This window comes from Pan troglodytes, chromosome 6 (assembly GCF_028858775.2).
Source record: "Pan troglodytes isolate AG18354 chromosome 6, NHGRI_mPanTro3-v2.0_pri, whole genome shotgun sequence".
Taxonomy (NCBI): domain Eukaryota; kingdom Metazoa; phylum Chordata; class Mammalia; order Primates; family Hominidae; genus Pan; species Pan troglodytes.
In genome coordinates, this window is record NC_072404.2 from 118762431 (window position 1) to 118782142 (window position 19712).

General features: G+C 41.5%; 1 protein-coding gene across 1 annotated transcript in view; it reads right to left on the reverse strand.

Moving 5' to 3' along the window:
• Positions 1–254: 254 nt before the first annotated feature.
• The window catches only part of SLC26A5 (solute carrier family 26 member 5), a 47388-nt gene continuing 27930 nt past the window's right edge, over positions 255–19712 (reverse strand). Inside the window, exons 8-18 of the mRNA XM_016957960.3 lie at positions 18882–19029; positions 17583–17696; positions 16391–16468; positions 15291–15386; positions 14970–15076; positions 6383–6452; positions 5130–5222; positions 4333–4440; positions 3486–3686; positions 2695–2749; positions 255–515 (exon numbers count right to left, since the gene is read on the reverse strand). Of these exons, the coding sequence (XP_016813449.1) occupies positions 322–515; positions 2695–2749; positions 3486–3686; positions 4333–4440; positions 5130–5222; positions 6383–6452; positions 14970–15076; positions 15291–15386; positions 16391–16468; positions 17583–17696; positions 18882–19029 (1264 nt within the window). The 3' untranslated portion in view covers positions 255–321. The remainder of the gene's footprint in view (positions 516–2694; positions 2750–3485; positions 3687–4332; positions 4441–5129; positions 5223–6382; positions 6453–14969; positions 15077–15290; positions 15387–16390; positions 16469–17582; positions 17697–18881; positions 19030–19712) is intronic.

A 19712-nucleotide genomic window follows, 5' to 3' on the forward strand; every position in this document is an offset into this window, starting at 1 on the left:
CCACTACGTAATATCTTATTTGTGGGTAAAATACTTGACTGAAATAAATTTTTCGGTGCTTAGCTTACAAAGATAATACTAGAATGTAGCAGAAATGTCTCTCCATAATAAATGCAGGCAATAGGCCAATTTATCTTTGAAGTATTCAATTAAAAAAACACAAGTACAATACATCTTGCTAGGTGTCATTCACCCTCCAAATCAAGCCTGGACTACTAGTATTCACCCTTAGAAAAAAAAATCTAGCATCTAGTATTTAAAACGTGTAAATTATGAACTTCATGAGAGGCTTATAACCCCATCCTAGGGTGAGGTCCTCATCTATGCCTCAGGAGTGGCAGGAGTGGCATTGGGCTCCAAGTCCTCCTGGGAAGGGGGAGCCGAGGCTTCCTGTTCAGCAAGTGCCTCTCTAAGTTGGCTGCCTAAAACTGCATCATGAATGCTGTGGAACAGCAGCTCCCATAGGGCAGGATTTTCAAAAAATCTATTCCGAGTGAGGTCATTCACAACTTGTGCTATTAAAAGAAGAAAAGAAAATTAGTTCACATTCTGGATATCAGTCTTCAACAATTAAAAAAAAGTAACACTTCCATATAGTGTTTTTTTTTGGTTATTGTTTTTTGTTTCTTTTTTTTTTTGAGACAGAGTCTCACTCTGTCACCCAGGCTGGAGAGTAGTGGTGTGATCTCAGCTCACTGCAACCTCCAACTCCTGCGTTCAAGCACATATAGTTTAAATATTAAAATGCTATAGTAAAAGTTTCACTCCAATTCCTGTCCCCACCCATCATACCCTCAATCCCAGGAAACTACTTTCTTGTGTGTTCTTCCAGGATTTCTCTATGTAAATATAAATAAATATAAGTATGTATTCTTATTTCCCACTTTTCTTATCCCCAAAACAGCATATTTTATATATTTGGGGATAAGAAAAGTGGGGAAAAAATATATACACAAATACACACACACACACACACACACATATATATACATATATATATAAAATGCTGTTTTGGGGATAAGAAAAGTAGGAAATATATAGATTAATGTTATATATATATAAAATATATATAGATAATTCTGAACCCTTTTTGCTTAATTTTTTACCACTACATCATATTCTATTGTATAGATGTCCCTAGTTTATTTAACTAGTCCCTTTTGTTTGGTACTTGAGTTTTTTGTTTTATAACAATGCTGTGATGATCAACGACATACAAGTGTCATTTTGAACATATGCAGCATATTGCTGGATTTTCTGTGTTGAAAGGTAAATGCACTTATAATTTTGAAAGCTAATGTTAGTCTGCCCTCCACAGGGACTGTTGCATTTTGTGCTCCCGTCAGTAATGTCTGAGAGAGCCTGTTTTCCTATCATATGCCTATGGAGCATGGTGTCATTTATTTTTGATTTTTGGCAATCTTACAGGTGAAAAGTAGCATCTTTATGAAGATTTCATTTTCAAGCACTTTTTAAAATTATTATTATTTTTTTCTTTTAAATAAAGATGGGATCTCACTATGTTGCTTAGGCTGGTCTTGAACTCTTAGGCTCAAGCGATCCTCCTACCTTGGCCTCCCAAAGTGTTGGGATTATAGGCGTGAGCCACCACACCCAGCCTCAGGCACTGTTTTACTTTTTTTTTTTCCTTTTCTTTTTTGAGACGGAGTCTTACTCTGTCACCCAGCCTGGAGAGCAGTGGTGCAATCTCGGCTCACTGCAACCTCCGCCTCCTGGGTTCAAGCGATTCTCCTGCCTCAGCCTTCCAAGTAGCTGGGACTAAAGTCATGCACCACCAAGCCGGGCTAATTTTTTGTATTTTTAGTAGAGATGGGGTTTCACCGTGTTAGCCAAGATGGACTCCATCTTCTGACCTCAGGTGATCCGCCTGCCTCAGCCTCCCAAAGTGCTGGGATTACAGGTGTGAGCCACCACGCCTGGCTCCTTTTTTTAAAAATCATTTTCTTTCTTTTTTTTTTGGAAACAAGGTCTCATTCTGTTGCCCAGGCTGGAGTATAGTGGCGTGAGGTTGGCTCACTGCAACTTCTGCCTCGCAGATTCAAGACATCCTCCCACCTCAGCCTCCCGAGTAGCTGGGATTACAGGCATGCGCCACCACGTCTGGCTAATTTTTGTATTTTTAGTAGAGATGGGGTTTTGCCATGTTGCCCAGGCTGGTCTTGAACTCCTAGGCTCAGGCAATCCACCTGTCTTGGCCTCCCGAAGTGCTGGGATTACAGGTGTGAGTCACAACACCCGGCCTCAAGCACTGTTTTAACCAAAATATAATATAAAACAAAAATAGCCGGCAAAGTATTCCCAAATGATTGGATAGAGAAACAAGCAACCTGAATGATTATATGTAACTGTTTATGGCAGCCATTAGATAATTGCTACTGTGGTCATGTATATATTACAATTACTATATTTATAGCAGCCATTAATATTATAATAAATGATGGCTTATTGGCTCCTTTCCTCCAACTCCAGTTCAGGAGGGTTGTCACAAGTAACTTGTACTATGAATGCCTCCATGTGGCTAATTTCAAAGCTGGCTTTAGAGTGATTTTTCCGAAGAATAATTTTCATTTTTATAAAATAATTAAAATTAAGGACATTTCCAAGTGCAATTATTTAAATAAGAGAAACAAAACTAAAATATTAAGCGTCACCCCATCTTAGAGGTATACTCACCACTGCATCCTGCTAAGTATACATATATACCGACGTCTCCATATTCTTTTACAATCTGTAATAATGTTGAAATAAAATTTAGTTTCTCTTTACTCTGTGCCAGATGAAAGTCTCTTTTTACCAATGTTTTTCGTGATAGAAGACACTCTAATTCATTCACTTGAGCTACTTTGCTTCAATAATGATGTATTTTTGAGCTAATCAGTTAAAAATAATTTTGTATTTCTTTTGCTTTTTATGTGGACAGTGATAATTAGGGGTAGCAAAAATACTGTTAAATCTTACTTAAGTATAATAAAACTATTATATTAACTTAAAGGATATTATAATTTTAAAATAAAAAACGATTTTTTTTAGAGACAGCATCTCACTAGTTTACTCATGCTGGTCTTGAACTCCTGAGCTCAGCAATCCTCCTGCTTCAGCCTCCTGAGTAGCCTAGCATATTACAGTAATGTTTTCTAAAACGAATCTTCTTGTAGCAATACGCATTAAAATATTTACAGATGATGTTATGACTGGGATGTGTTTCAAAATAAAACAAGAGAAAGTGAATGTCAGCTATAAAGGAAACCAGATTGACCATAAATTGATCATTGTTGAAGCTAAGTGATAGTTCACGGGGGTTCAATATACTAAAATCTTTACTTCTATATATTTTTGAAATTTTCCATAATCAAAAGGGGATAAATCTTTTGTTGAAAAGAGAGCCTAGCCCACCTCCCTGATTATGCTGATAGTACGACACCAGGCATAGAGGTGTTAAATGACTCGTTCAAGAGGATGCTTACCCCTGCCAGAGTTTTCACTCCAACAGAATCAATAAAATTGACTTGAGTGAAATCCAAAATGACAGTGTGGACGTTATCCCCTGGGGGCATAAATCTTTGCATTTCCTCAGGAAATGTGCTTTTGATCACTATTGGGGGATATTTTACTTCACCATCCTCTTCTTCAGGCTTGGTAGCATCTTCTCCATCTACTTCTGCATCCTGTGTCAAAAATTAAACCAAACCAGAATTTTATGAGCAACTCACATTTCTGGTTGTGAGAAAGATTTATAATGGAAAATCTGCCCTTGTATTCTTAAGCTACTGACTCTACCAGACCCCTTGTAAAATATTTGTCATATTCTAGCCTTGTAACTGAACAAAAAAAGGATGTATGTATAACATTCCATTTTAAGTCAACTTTTCTCTTTTTCCTTCTCCTCCTTTTTTTTCTTGTCCAACAAAATCCACTCTCCTCAGTTATCCTATCCATTTTCTGCTAAATTCTAAAATAGTTCCATTAGCTTTAGTATGATGGGTCACACATTAGCATGCCTGAACAGCAAAAGCCACCTTTGAGCTTTTTAAACTATCAGCTGAATAAATCTATGACAAAGTGCTAATGGTAAAATCTGTTAAGGTATTGTGTAATTTTTATTTTTTAAAATGATGTTTTCCTTACTTTTTTCAGAAACAGCCTCATAACTGACCTTATCAGGTGCTTGTAAAATATAGAGGATACTAAGGTGGTTTCTAAACTTTCCTCTTTTAGTAACTTCGTGCTGTGTTTAAACTTCAGTCATGAGTAAAGACGGAGGGCATTGCAGAACAGGACAGAAGGGAACATTTCAATGAAAAGACCACTCACTGCTTTGACGACAGTTGCGTTGGCCATATTTGCAATTCCGACTTCCTTAGCGTACTTCCGCATGGCCTTTCTCCTTGCTCCCATGATGACTGCTGGGTTCATTCCAGTCTTTACAGAAGAGCACCACATGCAAAATCACTTCATGGCTCTCGGGGACCCACCCCAATGCCACTCCCCTTCAAATCTCCCCATTTAACTGCTTTCTGGGTCAGATTATCACCCCAACCCTTGCACTGCCTTTCCCTCAGAGGCCCTGAACTGGTTACTCCCTTACATTAGTAGTCTTTCTTATTCTCAGTCTTTATTCAAGACAACCAGAAGCTAAAATATTAAAGACAATTTTTAGAGCAGTCTTTATCAAGTTCAGATCTGTCAGGTTGTTATATTTAAGAGACTCTGTGGGTTGACAGGGAGCTTTTCCTATATAAAGGGTGGTGTAGGGTTGAGTTCTAAACATGACCAAAGGAATCTACATGATCCCAAGAGTAAGAAACCTAAAATTATTTCCTCATGTTTTCTTAAAATTTTGTTTGAAAAGTAATATTATATATACGATAAGAGAGAATGAACAATGGTGATGGCTGCACAATGTTTATGTACTTAATGCGACCCACTGGACTGTATACTTTGAAAATGCTTAAAATAGTATATTTTATGTTATGCATATTTTACTACAATAAAAGAGAGAGAAATAAAGCGAGAATGAAATAGTATATACAAGGGTATACTAGTGATCCTCATACCCCTGTCAACCCACAAATCCCATCCTCAGAAATAATCAATTTCTCATGACTCACCTTTCGTTTTAATGCATTGCTATACAAGTCGCTATTTGCATAGTAAATTGGTGCATTTATTTGAAATATTTTTATTCCAGGAATTTCTTTCACCTGAAGAGTAAAATATTGCTGAATTTAACACTTGGAAATATTTCAGAATCAAAACTGCATAGCCTCCCCACCCCAAATAGAAAATGAATGCAGAAGTTGCTAAGGTCCCCTTTTCAGGGCTTAGCTAAAATGATGTCACTCTAGCACACACAGACCAAAAAAAAAAAAAAAAAAAAAAAGATAAGAAAAGAAAAAAAAAGTCACTCTTATCTACTCATGCTCTGAATGGAAGAGAACTGACAGAGACCTTTTTAACATGCACATCTTTCTATTTGTTTTAAAAGTCAGTCTTCGTTTTATTTTTACCATTAAACACAAAGAAGAAACTGAAAAATACCCCAAAACAGAAAAGAAAATGGACAGGAGATGGAAGGCTGCTGCCCAGACTGTGAGAGGCAGGCAAATAAAGTGAACAGAGGTTTACACTGGTTTGATTCACAGAAGCAGGAAGGAGCTTAAATGGACACAAGTGAAACTGAGTGAATATTTTATCAAGAACCCTTGTGGAACTCTAGGAGGCAGGCTGGAAACAAGCAATGTTGCACATACTTCTTTGGATTGAGGAAAAATATAGCAATTCTAACACCTTTACCTTAGAGTGAATTTTGTTTCCTCATATCCTAATACCTTAGAGTGAGTCTGAGAATTTCTTCCCAAGCATAAGACAAGACAGACAGACAAAACTAGTTTTAAAAGATTTTGTAAAAATCTTCGATATTCTGCAGAAGAAAAGAACACTCAAAATCAAGGAAATGTGAAGCTGTAATTTTAACCATTCAAATGAAGTGGGAGTATTCCACAGACCCACCATCTACATTTTACATGGTTAAAATTATTTTACCATTATACATTCATCAGAAAAAAACCATGCACACACAAACTATCCTTTCAGTTTCAATACTGTATAAATGTATACTTTAATTTCAACAATATATATTTATCCCCATTAAAAATGAGGAAAAATAAATATTGGAAATTGAGTAGTTAATGCATAGTATAAATTATAAAATCGAATCCATATAGTAGATCAAAGCTCAGACTTTTCACTTTGACCACTATACCTCCCATCTTACCCCTACTTTTTGTCCTGGGTAAAAACAGTACTTAGCCAAGCACATCACATGCTTACAACCTTTTTAAGTGATAGAAAAAGGTCCTACCTCCTCATATGCGTCTATATCAATATACACATCAGTTTCAGGAAGCTGTCCAAGGACTTTGTAGCTTGGACTGAAGATAAAGAGTGTTAAATACCATTGTGTTGAGGTGCAGCGTGTGATTTCAACAGGAGGTTGTGTATGTTTATATCAGGTTGGGATTTGCTGGTGCATTTGGGAATGCTTGATCCTTACATGGTGCCTTTGCAGAAGGGCTCCACACATATCACGTTCCCAGTGCCATTCCAAGCCTAATACACCCTATACACCTCATGCCACATACACATCACATGCCACACACACACATACATACCACACATGATACGCACACACCATGTACACCTCATACTACACATACACATCCCAATACCTACCTCACACACCACACACATACACAATATACATACCTACACACAATGCATACATACCACACACATATATACACACAATACACACACACACCACACATACAGAATACGCACACATTATACGATATACCACACATATACATACACACATGCATACATACCAAATGTATAATGCACAATACATACCCCCACACGCATGCATACACACACACAATGCACACACACCATACATACATACCTCATATCACACACAATATACACACACTACACTACATACCACACATATACACATCATACACACTGCATATATACTACACAATGCACACCCCTCACATGCATACACACCATGCACATACACACCACACATATGCAATACACACATACCATATACACCTCATACCACACATATACACATTCCCACACACATACACAATACACACACAATGTATACGCACCCACATACCACACACACATACACAATACACACATCTACACATAATGCATGTACACCACACACACATATAAACACAATATACACACACATCACCCCACATATCACATACATACATACACACAATGCATACACACCACAAACACAAACAATACACACACACCACACATACACAATATACACAATCACACCACATACCATGCATACATATCCACACATGCATACACAGCACACACACACTACATGCCACACACAATACCATACACAATACACACATACCATATACCTCACACCACACACACCCCTACATACATATACACACACATGCATACACACCACACATGCAATATACAATACACACACCACACATGCGTACATACCACATATATGCACACACTACACACATAATACACATACATGCAGACACATGCATACATACCCCCACTACATGCCACACACAATACCATACACAATACACACACCACATACCCCTCATACCACACACACACACACCCATATACATATACACATGCATATACAACCTTCATCCAAGACACCATACACACAACACACACATACATATACACCACACACACAACACACACACACATAATACACATACATACACATCACGCACATATACATACATCACATACACCTCACACTTCACATCACACACACACACACACACACACATATCACGTATACCTCACACCACATTCACGATGCACATCACACACCCTATACCTCCCCTCCCCCCAACACCACACCACAAACACGATCTGGTCAGGAGAAAAGGTTCAGGCATTTAGAGGTGGAGGCAACACTGAATTTCGGAGTTCAAGTTATGCCAGGGATATATGTAACACAGGTTCTCCTCAAGCCACTCAGTAGACAGAACTGTCTTTCTGCTCTAACTCTAAAGTAGGAGAAGGAATTTTTGTTTGTTGTTAGCGAGAATCACTGACTCATAGTAGGGGAGTAGTCAATTGAGGGCGTGGGGAGAAAATGAAAATCTCAAATTAGCATAGATGTTAACTTAATTTAGTTTGAATAGATTTTAAACATTATTTTTTGAGAGCCCTAATTCCTTTTTTTTTTTTTTTTTTTTTTTTGAGGCGGAGTCTTATCCTGTTGCCCAGGCTGGAGTGCAATGGTGCAATCTTGGCTCATTGCAACCTCCGCCTCCCGGGTTCAAGCAATTCTCCTGCCTCAGCCTCCCAAGCAGCTGGGATTACAGTTGTGCGCCACCATGCCCAGCTAATTTTTTTATTTTTAATAGAGACAGGGTTTCACCATGTTGGCCAGGCTGGTCTCAAACTCCTGACCTCAAGTCATCTACCCACCTCGGCCTCCCAAAGTGCCAGGATTACAGACAGGCATGAGCCACTGTGCCTGCCCCTAATTCCTAACTCTTTGTAAAGGACCATCTGGCTCAAATTAGATACTGTAATAATGACAGATACTACTTCTTGAACACCTGTTATTATATCCTTTGAACAATGCTGCTGGGCACATTAATAATATTATAATAATAGTTAACATTATTAACAATACTGCCATCACGTAGATGAGAAATTGAGGCTCAGTGGGGTTAGGTAAGTTGTTCAATGTCAGAAAGCTTGCCAGAGCCAGAATATGGCTCAAGGTCTTTGATTTGACATTCCACAGTTTTGCTACTATGTCCTGGTGCTTCTTAGCATGAATGTCAAAGGACTTTGTAAATTAGAATATACCACACAAGTGTTAGCTGTTTTGCTGGGTAGATTCCCTCCATAAGCATTAAGAGAACACAAATGATGTGCCTGGTACTAGACTCCAGGAACATCACTTCTGCAAACAAGATGCTCACAATCTAGTGATATCTGTGGACAAATATGGCTCTCAGGACTGATTGTAGATAAGGGGCTAAGGCTCTCAGCTGAGTTTGCAATTATGAGAAAACCTCTAAGAGACTCAAAGTGCTGTCCATGTGTTGCAATCCAGTGCCACAGGGGAGGCAGAGTAAGGGATGGGCACATGGATCACAAGTACACGAGTAGCTGAGATGGACACATGCAAGGTGCTGGGGAAGGATTAGAGCATTGTTGTGGGTACACAGGGGAAGTTGAGGTCCCTGACTGGGTGAGCTGGGCCCCAAAGGATGAGGATTTCAAATGTAGATGATGAACAGGCCTTCCTGATGACCTGCAGTGTCCTGGCACACCATTTCTGCAAGTCTAAATACTATTGCTCCCAGTGAAGGCCAAGTCCTTACTACTTCCCTAATGACACCAAGAGCAAGAAAGTCTCTTTTAATGAAATCCCATGCGGTCTTATTTGGCATCTCTTATGCTTCTCACACTGTACCTTGCTTACACCTGTTGAGGCACTTATAACTGTATATTCTAAGTCTTTAAAAATTTATTTTTGTTTTATTATTTACTTATTTATTTTTTTAGAGATGGGATCTTATTCTGTGGCCCACGCTGGAGTGCAGTGGCCTGATCATGGCTCACTGTAGCCTTGAACTCCTAGGCTCTAGTGATCCTTGTGCCTCAGCTTCCTGAGTAGCTGGGACTATAGGGGTGCACCACTACACCTTGCCAACTAAAAAATTTTGTAGATCTCACAATGCAATGTCTCACAACTGTAATCCCAGCACTTTGGGAGGCTGAGGTGGGAGGAACACTTGAGCCCAGGAGTTCAAGACCAGCCTGAGCATGATGGCGAGACCCCAACTCTACAAAAAATTCAAAAATTAGCCAGGTGTGATGGTGTGTGCCCATCACAGGAGGCTGAGGTGGGAGGATCCTTTGAGCCCAGGAATTCAAGGTGGCAGTGAGCTGTGACCGTACAACTGCACTGCAGCCCATGTGGCAAAGTAAAACTCTGTCTCTAAAAACAATAGAATAAAAAAAATTTTTTTTTTGGTAGAGGCATGGTCTTATTATGTTGTCCAGGCTGGTCTCAAACTCCTCGCCTCAGCAATCCTCCTGCCTTGGCCTCCTAAATTGCTGGGATTATGGGCATGAGATGAGCCACTGTGTTTGGCCTATATTCTAATTTTTTGAAGATGGATTATAAAATGCTGATTGAGGCTGGGCGAGGTGGCTCATGCCTCTAATCCCAGCACTTTGGGAGGCTGAGGCAGGTGGATCACGAGGTGAGGAGTTCAAGACCAGCCTGGCCAAGATGGTGAAACCCCATCTCTACAAAAAATACAAAAAATTAGCTGGGTGTGGTGGCGGGCACCTGTAATCCCAGCTTCTCAAGAGGATGAGGCAGAGGCAGAGAACTGCTTGAACCCAGGAGGTGGAGGTTGCAGTGAGCTGAGATCATGCCACTGCACTCCAGCCTGGGCGACAGAGCATGACTCTGTCTTAAAAAAAAAAAAAAGTGCTGATTTGTCAGCTTCTGGATTTGCAAAAACTCACATCTGAGTCATTGCCTCACCACTTACTGTGATCTTGTGCAAGTTACCCAATCATTCTAGGCTTCAGCTTCCACATCTGTGAAATGGGGTTGCTGATTGTCATAGGTTTATAAGGTTATATGAAATGGCATAGAGCATTGATCTTTGCACAGAGCCAGGCACATAAGTAATTATAATAATTTGTGCCATCATTACTTCATTGTCCTTATTAACATCATCATCATGATTACGTGTCTGTTATCCTTAGGACAACGCAACCTTTGAGGGGAAGGACCATGTCTTATATACTGCACTGTCCCTAGAGTCTAGCATCTCCCTGGAAATATAATAGGCCCTCAACAAATACCTATTTAGTGAAATTATAATTTTTAAAATTTTATAATGCTAACCAAATTGTGAGCTTTAGGGGGCAGAAGCTGAACCTCTGTCATATTTATAACACATGCAAGTGCCTGAGTTCAGGAATTATCTGCAGAATGATGTGATTGTCTCTTTGTTGTTGTTGTTGAGACAGAGTCTCGCTCTGTCGCCTGGGCTGGAGTGCAGTGGCGTGATCTCGGCTCACTACAAGCTCCGCCTCCCCGGATTCACACCATTCTCCTGCCTCAGCCTCCCCAGTAGCTGGAACTACAGGTGCCCACCACCACGCCCGGCTAATTTTTTGTATTTTTTGTAGAGACGGGGTTTCACCGTGTTAGCCAGGATGGTCTCGATCTCCTGACCTCGTGATCCACCTGCTTCAGCCTCCCAAAGTGCTGGGATTACAGCTGGCCGGGCCATGATTGTCTCTTAACTATGCCCGCTCTGAAGGAAAATGAGTGTTTCAAACAAACGGCCAAACCCAGTGCACCTCTACCCCTCTCCAGAAGCGTGCCCTAATCACAGAAGAAGCCAGCTGAAAATAAACACATACCCTGAGTGCTGATCTCCTAAACTCTAACATACAAAGACCCAGCAAAATCACCAACAAAAGACAGAACATAAAAAATATCAACTTCGGTTAACTATTATTTGAGGAAGAAAGAGAAGTAGAGCTTTTATTTTTTTCTTTTATTTATTTATTTATTTTTGAGACAGGGTCTCACTCTGTCACCCAGGCTGGAGCGTAGGGGTGCCATCTCAGCTCACTTGAACCTCTGCCTCCTAGGCTCAAGTGATCCTCCCACCTCAGCCTTCCAAGTAGCTGGGACCACAGGTGTGCACCACCATGCCCGGTTAATATTTTGTATTTCTGGTATGGATGGGGTTTTACCAGGTTGCCCAAACGGGAGCTTTTTTCTTTCTTTCTTTCTTTTTTTTGAGATGGGCTCTCACTCTTTCACCCAGGCTGGAGTGTAGTGATGCGATCTTGGCTCACTGCAACCTCAGTCTATCAGGTTTAAGCGATTCTCCTGCCTCAGCCTCCTCAGTAGCTGGGATTACAGGTGTGCACCACCACACCCAGCTATTTTTTTTGTATTTTTAGTAGAGACAGGGTTTCACCATGTTGGCCAGGCTAGTCTTGAACACCTGACCTCAAATGATCCGCTTGCCTCAGTCTCCCAAAGTGCTTGGACTACAGGAGTGAGCCACTGCACCCAGCACAAACTGGAGCATTAAAAAAAAAAAACTTGCTGGACTTTAAAATTTATGATAACCGGCTGGGACGGCTCATGCCTGTAATCCCAGCACTTTGGGAGTCCGAGGTGGGCAGATTGCGAGGTCAGGAGGTCGACACCATCCTGGCTGACACGATGAAACTCTGTCTTTACTAAAAATAAAAAAAATTGGCCCGGCGTGGTGGCACGCGCCTGTAGTCTCAGCTACTCAGGAGGCTGAGGCAGAAGACTTGAACCCAGGAGGTGGAGGTTGCAGTGAGCCGAGATCATGCCACTGCACTCCAGCCTGGGTGACAGAGCAAGACTCTGTCTCAAAAGAAAACAAACAAAAAAATTTTATAACTCAAGTGAGTTCTCTAGTGTTAGAAAAATAAAGACTAAGTAAATAAAAATAAATAAAATTTATGATAAGATACCATAAAATCCTATTCAGTAAAAAAAAAAACAAAAAACAGCACCACCAGCAAAAAAATTCTCAAATTCTATACTGTAGCTTGTTAAAAGTTATAGATTTTTTTTTCTTTTTCTTTTTTTTTGAGACGTGTGTCACTCTGTCGTCCAGGCTGGAGTGCAATGGCTCAATCTCAGCTCACTGCAAACTCCACCTCCTGGGTTCCAGCAATTTTCTGCCTCAGCCTCCTGAGTAGCTGGGATTACAGGCACTCGCCACCACACCTGGCTCGCTTTTGTAATTTTAGTAGAGATGAGGGTTTGCCATGTTGCCCAGGCTGGTCTTGAACTCCTGACCTCAAGTGATCTGCCTGCCTCAGCCTTCCAAAGTCCTGGGATTACAGATGTGAGACACCACACCTGGCCAAAAGTTATAGATATTTTAAAACCATAATGTTCAACAAAGTTCTGAGATAAAGAACTCTTACATATGCTAATAAAGTTCTTTATAAAAATGGGAAACACTTCTTTTAGATAAATACGGGCAACAGTGTTGGAACTTGTTATTAAAAGTAGTTAAATTCTTATCCTGAGTTTAGAATCCCACATATTCTTAACATTTTTCTGTTATGTCATTTGTGATGATGAAAATGCTCATTTCCCACCCTTGAGGGTGGGGAGCATCCTGACCTCCTGCAGATAAGGGGTCAACATCCTCATAAAGTGCCCTTTCAACACATCACAGTCACAACTTTAAGATTTCATGTGATTTGCAACCATAGGCAAAACCACACTAGCTTCATTTTCATTTCCCTCTGTGTTAAAGCGGGAAGGGCACTGGCATTGGTAGAGTGGGTGGCACTTGTCAGGCACTGTGCTGGCTGTTTGTAGGCCTTGTCATTTAAGCCTTATTGTAACTATATGAGGTAGGAAGTATTAGTCTCATTTTATAGATGCAGAAACAGGCTCTGAGAGGTATGCAAAATCACAGAGCTTACAGAAGGTGCCGCCAGGACCTGACTAAAGTCCAGGCTATTTCTTTATTTTATTTTTAAAAATTTTTTCAGATGGAGTTTTGCTCTTGTTGCCCAGGCTGGAGTGCAATGGCACGACCTCGGCTCACTGCAACCTCTGCCTCCCAGGTTCAAGCGATTCTCCTGCCTCAGCCTCCTAAGTAGCTGGGATTACAGGTGCACGCCACCATGCCCAGCTAGTTTTTTGTATTTTTAGTAAAGACAGGGTTTCACCATGTTGGCCAGGCTGCTCTTGAACTCCTGACTTTGTGATCCACCTGCCTTGGCCTCCCAAAGTGCTGGGATTCCAGGCAAGAGTCACTTTGCCTGGCCAGTCCAGGCTATTTCTATGACAATGTTTCCTTTTCATCTTTATGGTGATTTATCACAAAAAGGTGTTTTTTTGTTTGTTTGTTTTTTGTTAGGGATGGAGTTTTGCTATGTTGCCCAGGCTGGTCTTGGCCTCAAGTGATCCTCCCACCTCAGCCTTCCAAAGTGCTGGAATTGGGATTACAGGTGTTAGCTACTGTGCCCAGCCCATAAACAGTTTTTTTTTTTTTTTGAGATGGAGTCTTGCTCTGTTGCCCAGGCTGGAGCGTAGTGGTGTGATCTTGGCTTACTGCAACCTCCACCTCCTGGGTTCAAGCAATTCTCCTGCCTTAGCCTCCCAAGTAGCTGGGATTACAGGTGTGTGCCACCATGCCTGGCTAATTTTTTTTTGTATTTTTAGCGGAGATGGGGTTTCACCATGTTGGCCAGGCTGGTTTCGAACTCCTGACCTCAAGTGTTCCGCCTGCCTTGGCCTCTGAAAGTGCTGGGATTACAGGCGTGAGCCACTGCGCCCAACCATATTTTTTAAAAATTTATTTTATACTTTCCCTAGTGGGCTCAGCTTCCTACTAGGGAGAAGAGATAACAGGGGAAAGTGGTTCAGGGTGGAGGAAATGACAATGGAAGGAACGCATACGATAACTTGGTGTCAGAGTTTGCTTCATGTCATTGAAACTCATGTCAGTACTTGGTGCCAAAACAAATCACAAGAGGATAAATAAACCAGCATAGCACTAGACCAGGAATGGCAGAAACAATGATGGAAATTAGGCTCTTTTAACATAACCATTGATGGGAGCATAAATTGTGACATAGAAGAGCATTTGGCAAAATTATATGGAATTTTTAAATTGGCATTTTGTTCATTTAGTCAACAGGCTACATGAGTGTTATAGCTCCCTCTCACGCTAACTAGAAATCATCAAAGGGCTCCACTTCTACCAACTTAAACTTTGGTCTACACTTAAAGTCAACATTGTCATCTCTGCCGGGACATTCACACCCATTCCAATCTGGGCACTCACCTCTGTGTTCTGTAAATCACAGTCAGTAGAGCAATGATCACAGCAGTGATCAAACCATAGTCCAATCCCAGGAACAAGGAGGACACAAAAGTGGTAAGCCAGATGGTCTAAGCAAAAGACAGAAAACTTGATGGAGAATCATGTTAAACATCCCACAAGACTTAAACACACAAGTGTGCACACACACACATGCTACTTTTACCTTGCCTAACTGGATACTGCACATAACAACTGCATTAATTTATCTTTCTCACATTTTTCTTAGCACTAATCATATTTGCTCTATGACATATTAACAGAGCCATCACCTTTGTTACTTACCAGCTCTATTTTGCTGGTTCTCCAGAAAAAGGGGAGATCTGAGAACTGCATAAACATTCCCTTCAGGTTGACAATCACAATGGCCGACAGCACAGCCTGAAACAGAGCACATCCCCCATGCCTCTCCTCTTGTGTCCACAGAGTGTCCTTTGCTGGTTCCTCACTGTCCTCCTGCTGTCCTCCCCATGCCTTCTCCCTACTCACTTCCTATATGGCACCGATGGTAGCTTTGAAGCCATGAACACCTGGATTTTCAGGACCTGGTTAGCTAAAAGGGGCCTTGGAAAATCAGTCTTTCTTTTTTCTTTTTTTGAGATGAAGTCTTGCTCTGTCGCCCAGGCTGGAGTGCAGTAGCGTAATCTTGGCTAACTGCAACCTCTACCTCCCAGGTTCAAGCAATTCTCCTGCCTCAACCTTCCCACTAGAATAGCTGAGACTACAGGTGGGTGCTACCACACTCAGTTAATTTTTGTATTTCTAGTAGAGACGGGGTTTCACCATGTTGGCCAGGCTGGTCTCGAACTCCTAACCACAGGTTATCTGCCCGCCTCGGCCTCCCAAAGTGCCAATTACAGGTGTGAGCCACCGCACCCGGCTGGAAATCATTCTTATATCCTAATAGCAAACCTGCATGGTGGCCAAGAGGTTCAGGATTAAACTTGGTACTCAAGGAATTATTTCACCTATGGTCTTTCTACATTATGATCTTCTCTACTCTATATGGTTCCTGATCTCTACTAGATTAAATATATCATCATGTAAATGTCTTATGAATGTAGACCATCTCAGGTTTTTTATGAAAGTATAAGGTCATAGAAGGTCAAAGCGAGAAGGGATGTTCAAGCTCAGCCAGTCCAAACCCCGACTTTGCAGATAAGGAAACCGAGACTCAGAGGAGTTAAGATGGCTTTCCCCAGGTCCTGCAAGCAGCTGTCAGTAGGTTATAGAGCAGGATCTTGGTCCTAGCCTTGGCCCTTTCTCATACTATCCTGTGAGGGTTACAGTAAATAACCCTAATATAGCCATAAAAACATAAACAAATAAAATAGCAAAATCTCTACACATGAAAAAAACTTCACCCAAGTCCATATTACACACACCTGGGGCAATGATTCAAAGAGGAATCCAGTTGCTAATATGACCAGCAGAATCATTAATGAGGCCAAACAACCTGCAAGCTGAATGAGAGAAGACACATGGAAGGGGCTTTTAGGAGACTTGAATAAGAGGCAGGGCATAAGTTGGTTTTATTCTTTTGATAATTACTATGGGAAGATCAAGAAAATATGGATTCAAATAAGTCAACTAAACCACTACATAACCTATAGCTCCATCACACTCCCTCTCTGAAGTTTTGGTTCTTCTTATGGCTTTTAAATGGAAGCTGAAATGCTGTAATATCCTAATTAAAATGCCCTTTCCAGAGGTGGAGGAAAGATGTCTGGTGCCAACCTGAGACCTACAAGGGCCACCAGAAGCGTTCAGATAAGTGTCTGCTGTCCAATATGGGAGCCAGTAGCCACATGTGGCCATTTACTTTTTTTTTTTTTTTTTTGAGACAGAGTCTCACTCTGTCGCCAGGATGGAGTGCAGTGGCGCGACCTTGGCTCACTGCAACCTCTGCCTCCTGGGTTCAAGCGATTCTTCCGCCTCAGCCTCCCAAGTAGCTGGGACTACAGGCATCCGCCACCATGCCCAGCTAATTTTTGTATTTTTAGTAGAGACAGGGTTCACCATGTTGGACAGGATGGTCTCGATCTCTTGACCTCATGATCCGCCTGCCTTGGCCTCCCAGAGTGCTGCGATTACAGGCATGAGCCACAGCACCCGGCCGGCCATTTACATTTCTAAAAATTAAAAGTCAGGTCTTGGTTGAACTAACCACATTTCAAGTGCTCAAGAGCCACATGTTGCTAGTGGCTGCCATATTGGACAGTGCAGATATTGAACATTTCCATCATTGCGGAAAGTTCTACTGGATGGTGCTGGCATACTGCCCACACTCAGTCTCAGGCTTTCATAACAACATTCCATGTCTGAACTTTGAGGTTTACTGGTAGCCGAGTGTTGCATAACTTTCCAATGTAACTGGCGAATATACCTCTTTCCTATAGATTCAGTTCCTTGTGATTCACTTCAACCAATCATGCCTTTCTCTGATTCACTATACAGCTCACTGGAGCATGGATCTGCAGGCCAGAGTAGCTTTGTTTGGGTTCAGAATATAATCAAAAGATTAAAATTTAATTACCACCCATATCATCAGGTCTTAGAGGCCTGTTATATACACACCTGTGTCTTCCCACCGGTTCCCTCCTGAACAAGGCTTCGAGACAAGGAGCATGAAATTGAAAAGGTCTGGAAGAGTGAGCCAATGGAATTGCACAGTCCCAGGGCAATGAGCTCCTTTCCCATGTAGAAACAAAACACAAAAGAGATAGGTCATTCTTCAGGAAAAAAAAGCATAATAGCCCATTTAATACACATTGTCAGCACTACAGCCTATCTCTTCATTTTCCTTTCAGATGTAAGAATTTGTTCAGCATGAGTTCAAAATAGGAATTATGGCATATTTTATAGTTAGAGGGGGGAACACTTTGAATTTTTATTTTGTCAGAGATAAACGCTGGGCTCCCTGCTCAGCCTCCTTTCCAAACACACCCTGTACATAAATAACGCTTAAGAAGAAAACTGCACTAAAAGGGATCAACTATTTTTACTGCTGAAGAGAAAGTTATTGTTGTATAGGACTCTTGTATAGGCATCTTTTTAATGCCTGGGCTATTGCTCACAAATGAGTACATGCCAGTGTCTTCCTGGGGCAAGTGCGTCCTGCTCTTAGGTTTACTTTGCATATTTCTAGTTTGACAACTGCATCTCAGATGAATGTGGAGCATCTAGTTTCTCCTTAGAATACATAAGGATTGAAATAGACATTGTTATGTCAACATTATAGGTCACAGTGTTTGGATTAAATACCTTATCTGTGGCTACGTTATAAAAGTAGGTGACAAAGAGAATATTGTGGAGTTAGTGATGAATCAGATACCCAATATTTAATGAACAAAGATAAACCTTCCTGGGGAGCAAAAACGCCCTGGAAAAACATTTAATCCTAAACTGTGAGCTTTAAAAACAGGAATAACATTGCAGATTGAATAAATACATGCTTCAGATACAACAATCACCAGTACAAAAAGTTTTTCTACCAAGATAGATTAGTTCTTGTGCCTTCCGTAACCGACCTTGGTTATTTTTTTTTTTTTCTGAGGCAGAGTCTTGCTCTGTCGCCCAGGCTGGAGTGCAGTGGTGCGACCCCGGCTCACTGCAAGCTCCACCTCCTGGGTTCACGCCATTCTCCTGCCTCAGCCTCCCGAGTAGCTGGGACTACAGGTGCCTGCCACCACGCCCGGCTAATTTTTTGTATTTTCAGTAGAGATGGGGTTTCACCATGTTAGCCAGGATGGTCTCAATCTCCTGACCTCATGATCCGCCTGCCTCGGCCTCCCGAAGTGCTGGGATTACAGGCGTGAGCCAGACGTTGGTGATTGTACTGCTATGAAACATCTGCAGGAAACTGATTATCTTTACCTGATTGCCGTCAACCTGGTAGCCATGTTTATTTGCTAAGGTCTTGGCCATGGAGATGGTCACTGAAAATCCAACGATGGCTATGGCAATGGCATCTACGTACACAAGGTGGAAGAGGCTGGTGTCCGGATTGGCTGGAGGTAGCAGCCTGAAAAGTCAAGCTGCCTTTAACTTGTGTTGTGACCAAAAGGGAAAAGAAAAAAAACCCTGCGACTGCAGGGAAGCATTTTAGGGGGGCATTATCTGCAAATGAAGTAATCAATGCTTGGATACTTATTTGCTCTGGTTGGCAAAAAGGAGGGCCCTCCTTGACGCAGAGAACTTCTTTTCAGGCTCAAACTGCAAAGTGCAGCTTTCTACCTGGATGGGTTATCAGAAGAGATCAGATGCCGTTTTATTTATAAAAGGAGTAACCTCATACCTCATGCCACCCTGATGGCAAGTGTAAGTAAGACACAGAAACCAGGAAGAAGAGAGGGTCAGCAAAGTGCTCAGATGCCACCAGGCATCTGAACCCAAGTCTTGGGGTGGGGAGGAGAGTAGTCTAAGGGCTACCTTAGAGGAGAATTAATGTCCTGGCAATGCTAGGCACCCCATACTTCTCCCCCTTGTCATCTGATGTAAGGACTCTGAGTGTGCTACCTCTTCATGTGTGTGTGTCTGTGTGTGTGTGTTTATCCCATTAGCTGAGGTTGTAACATGGGAAAGGAGCAGCAGAAGACTATACTCCTTGGGTGTCACCTGGGAATCTTGTGAATCTGGAGAGATAAAAGTGTGACTCCTGGAATCCCACAATGGAGAACCCAGCTTTTGTGGTACATACTTGTAGTC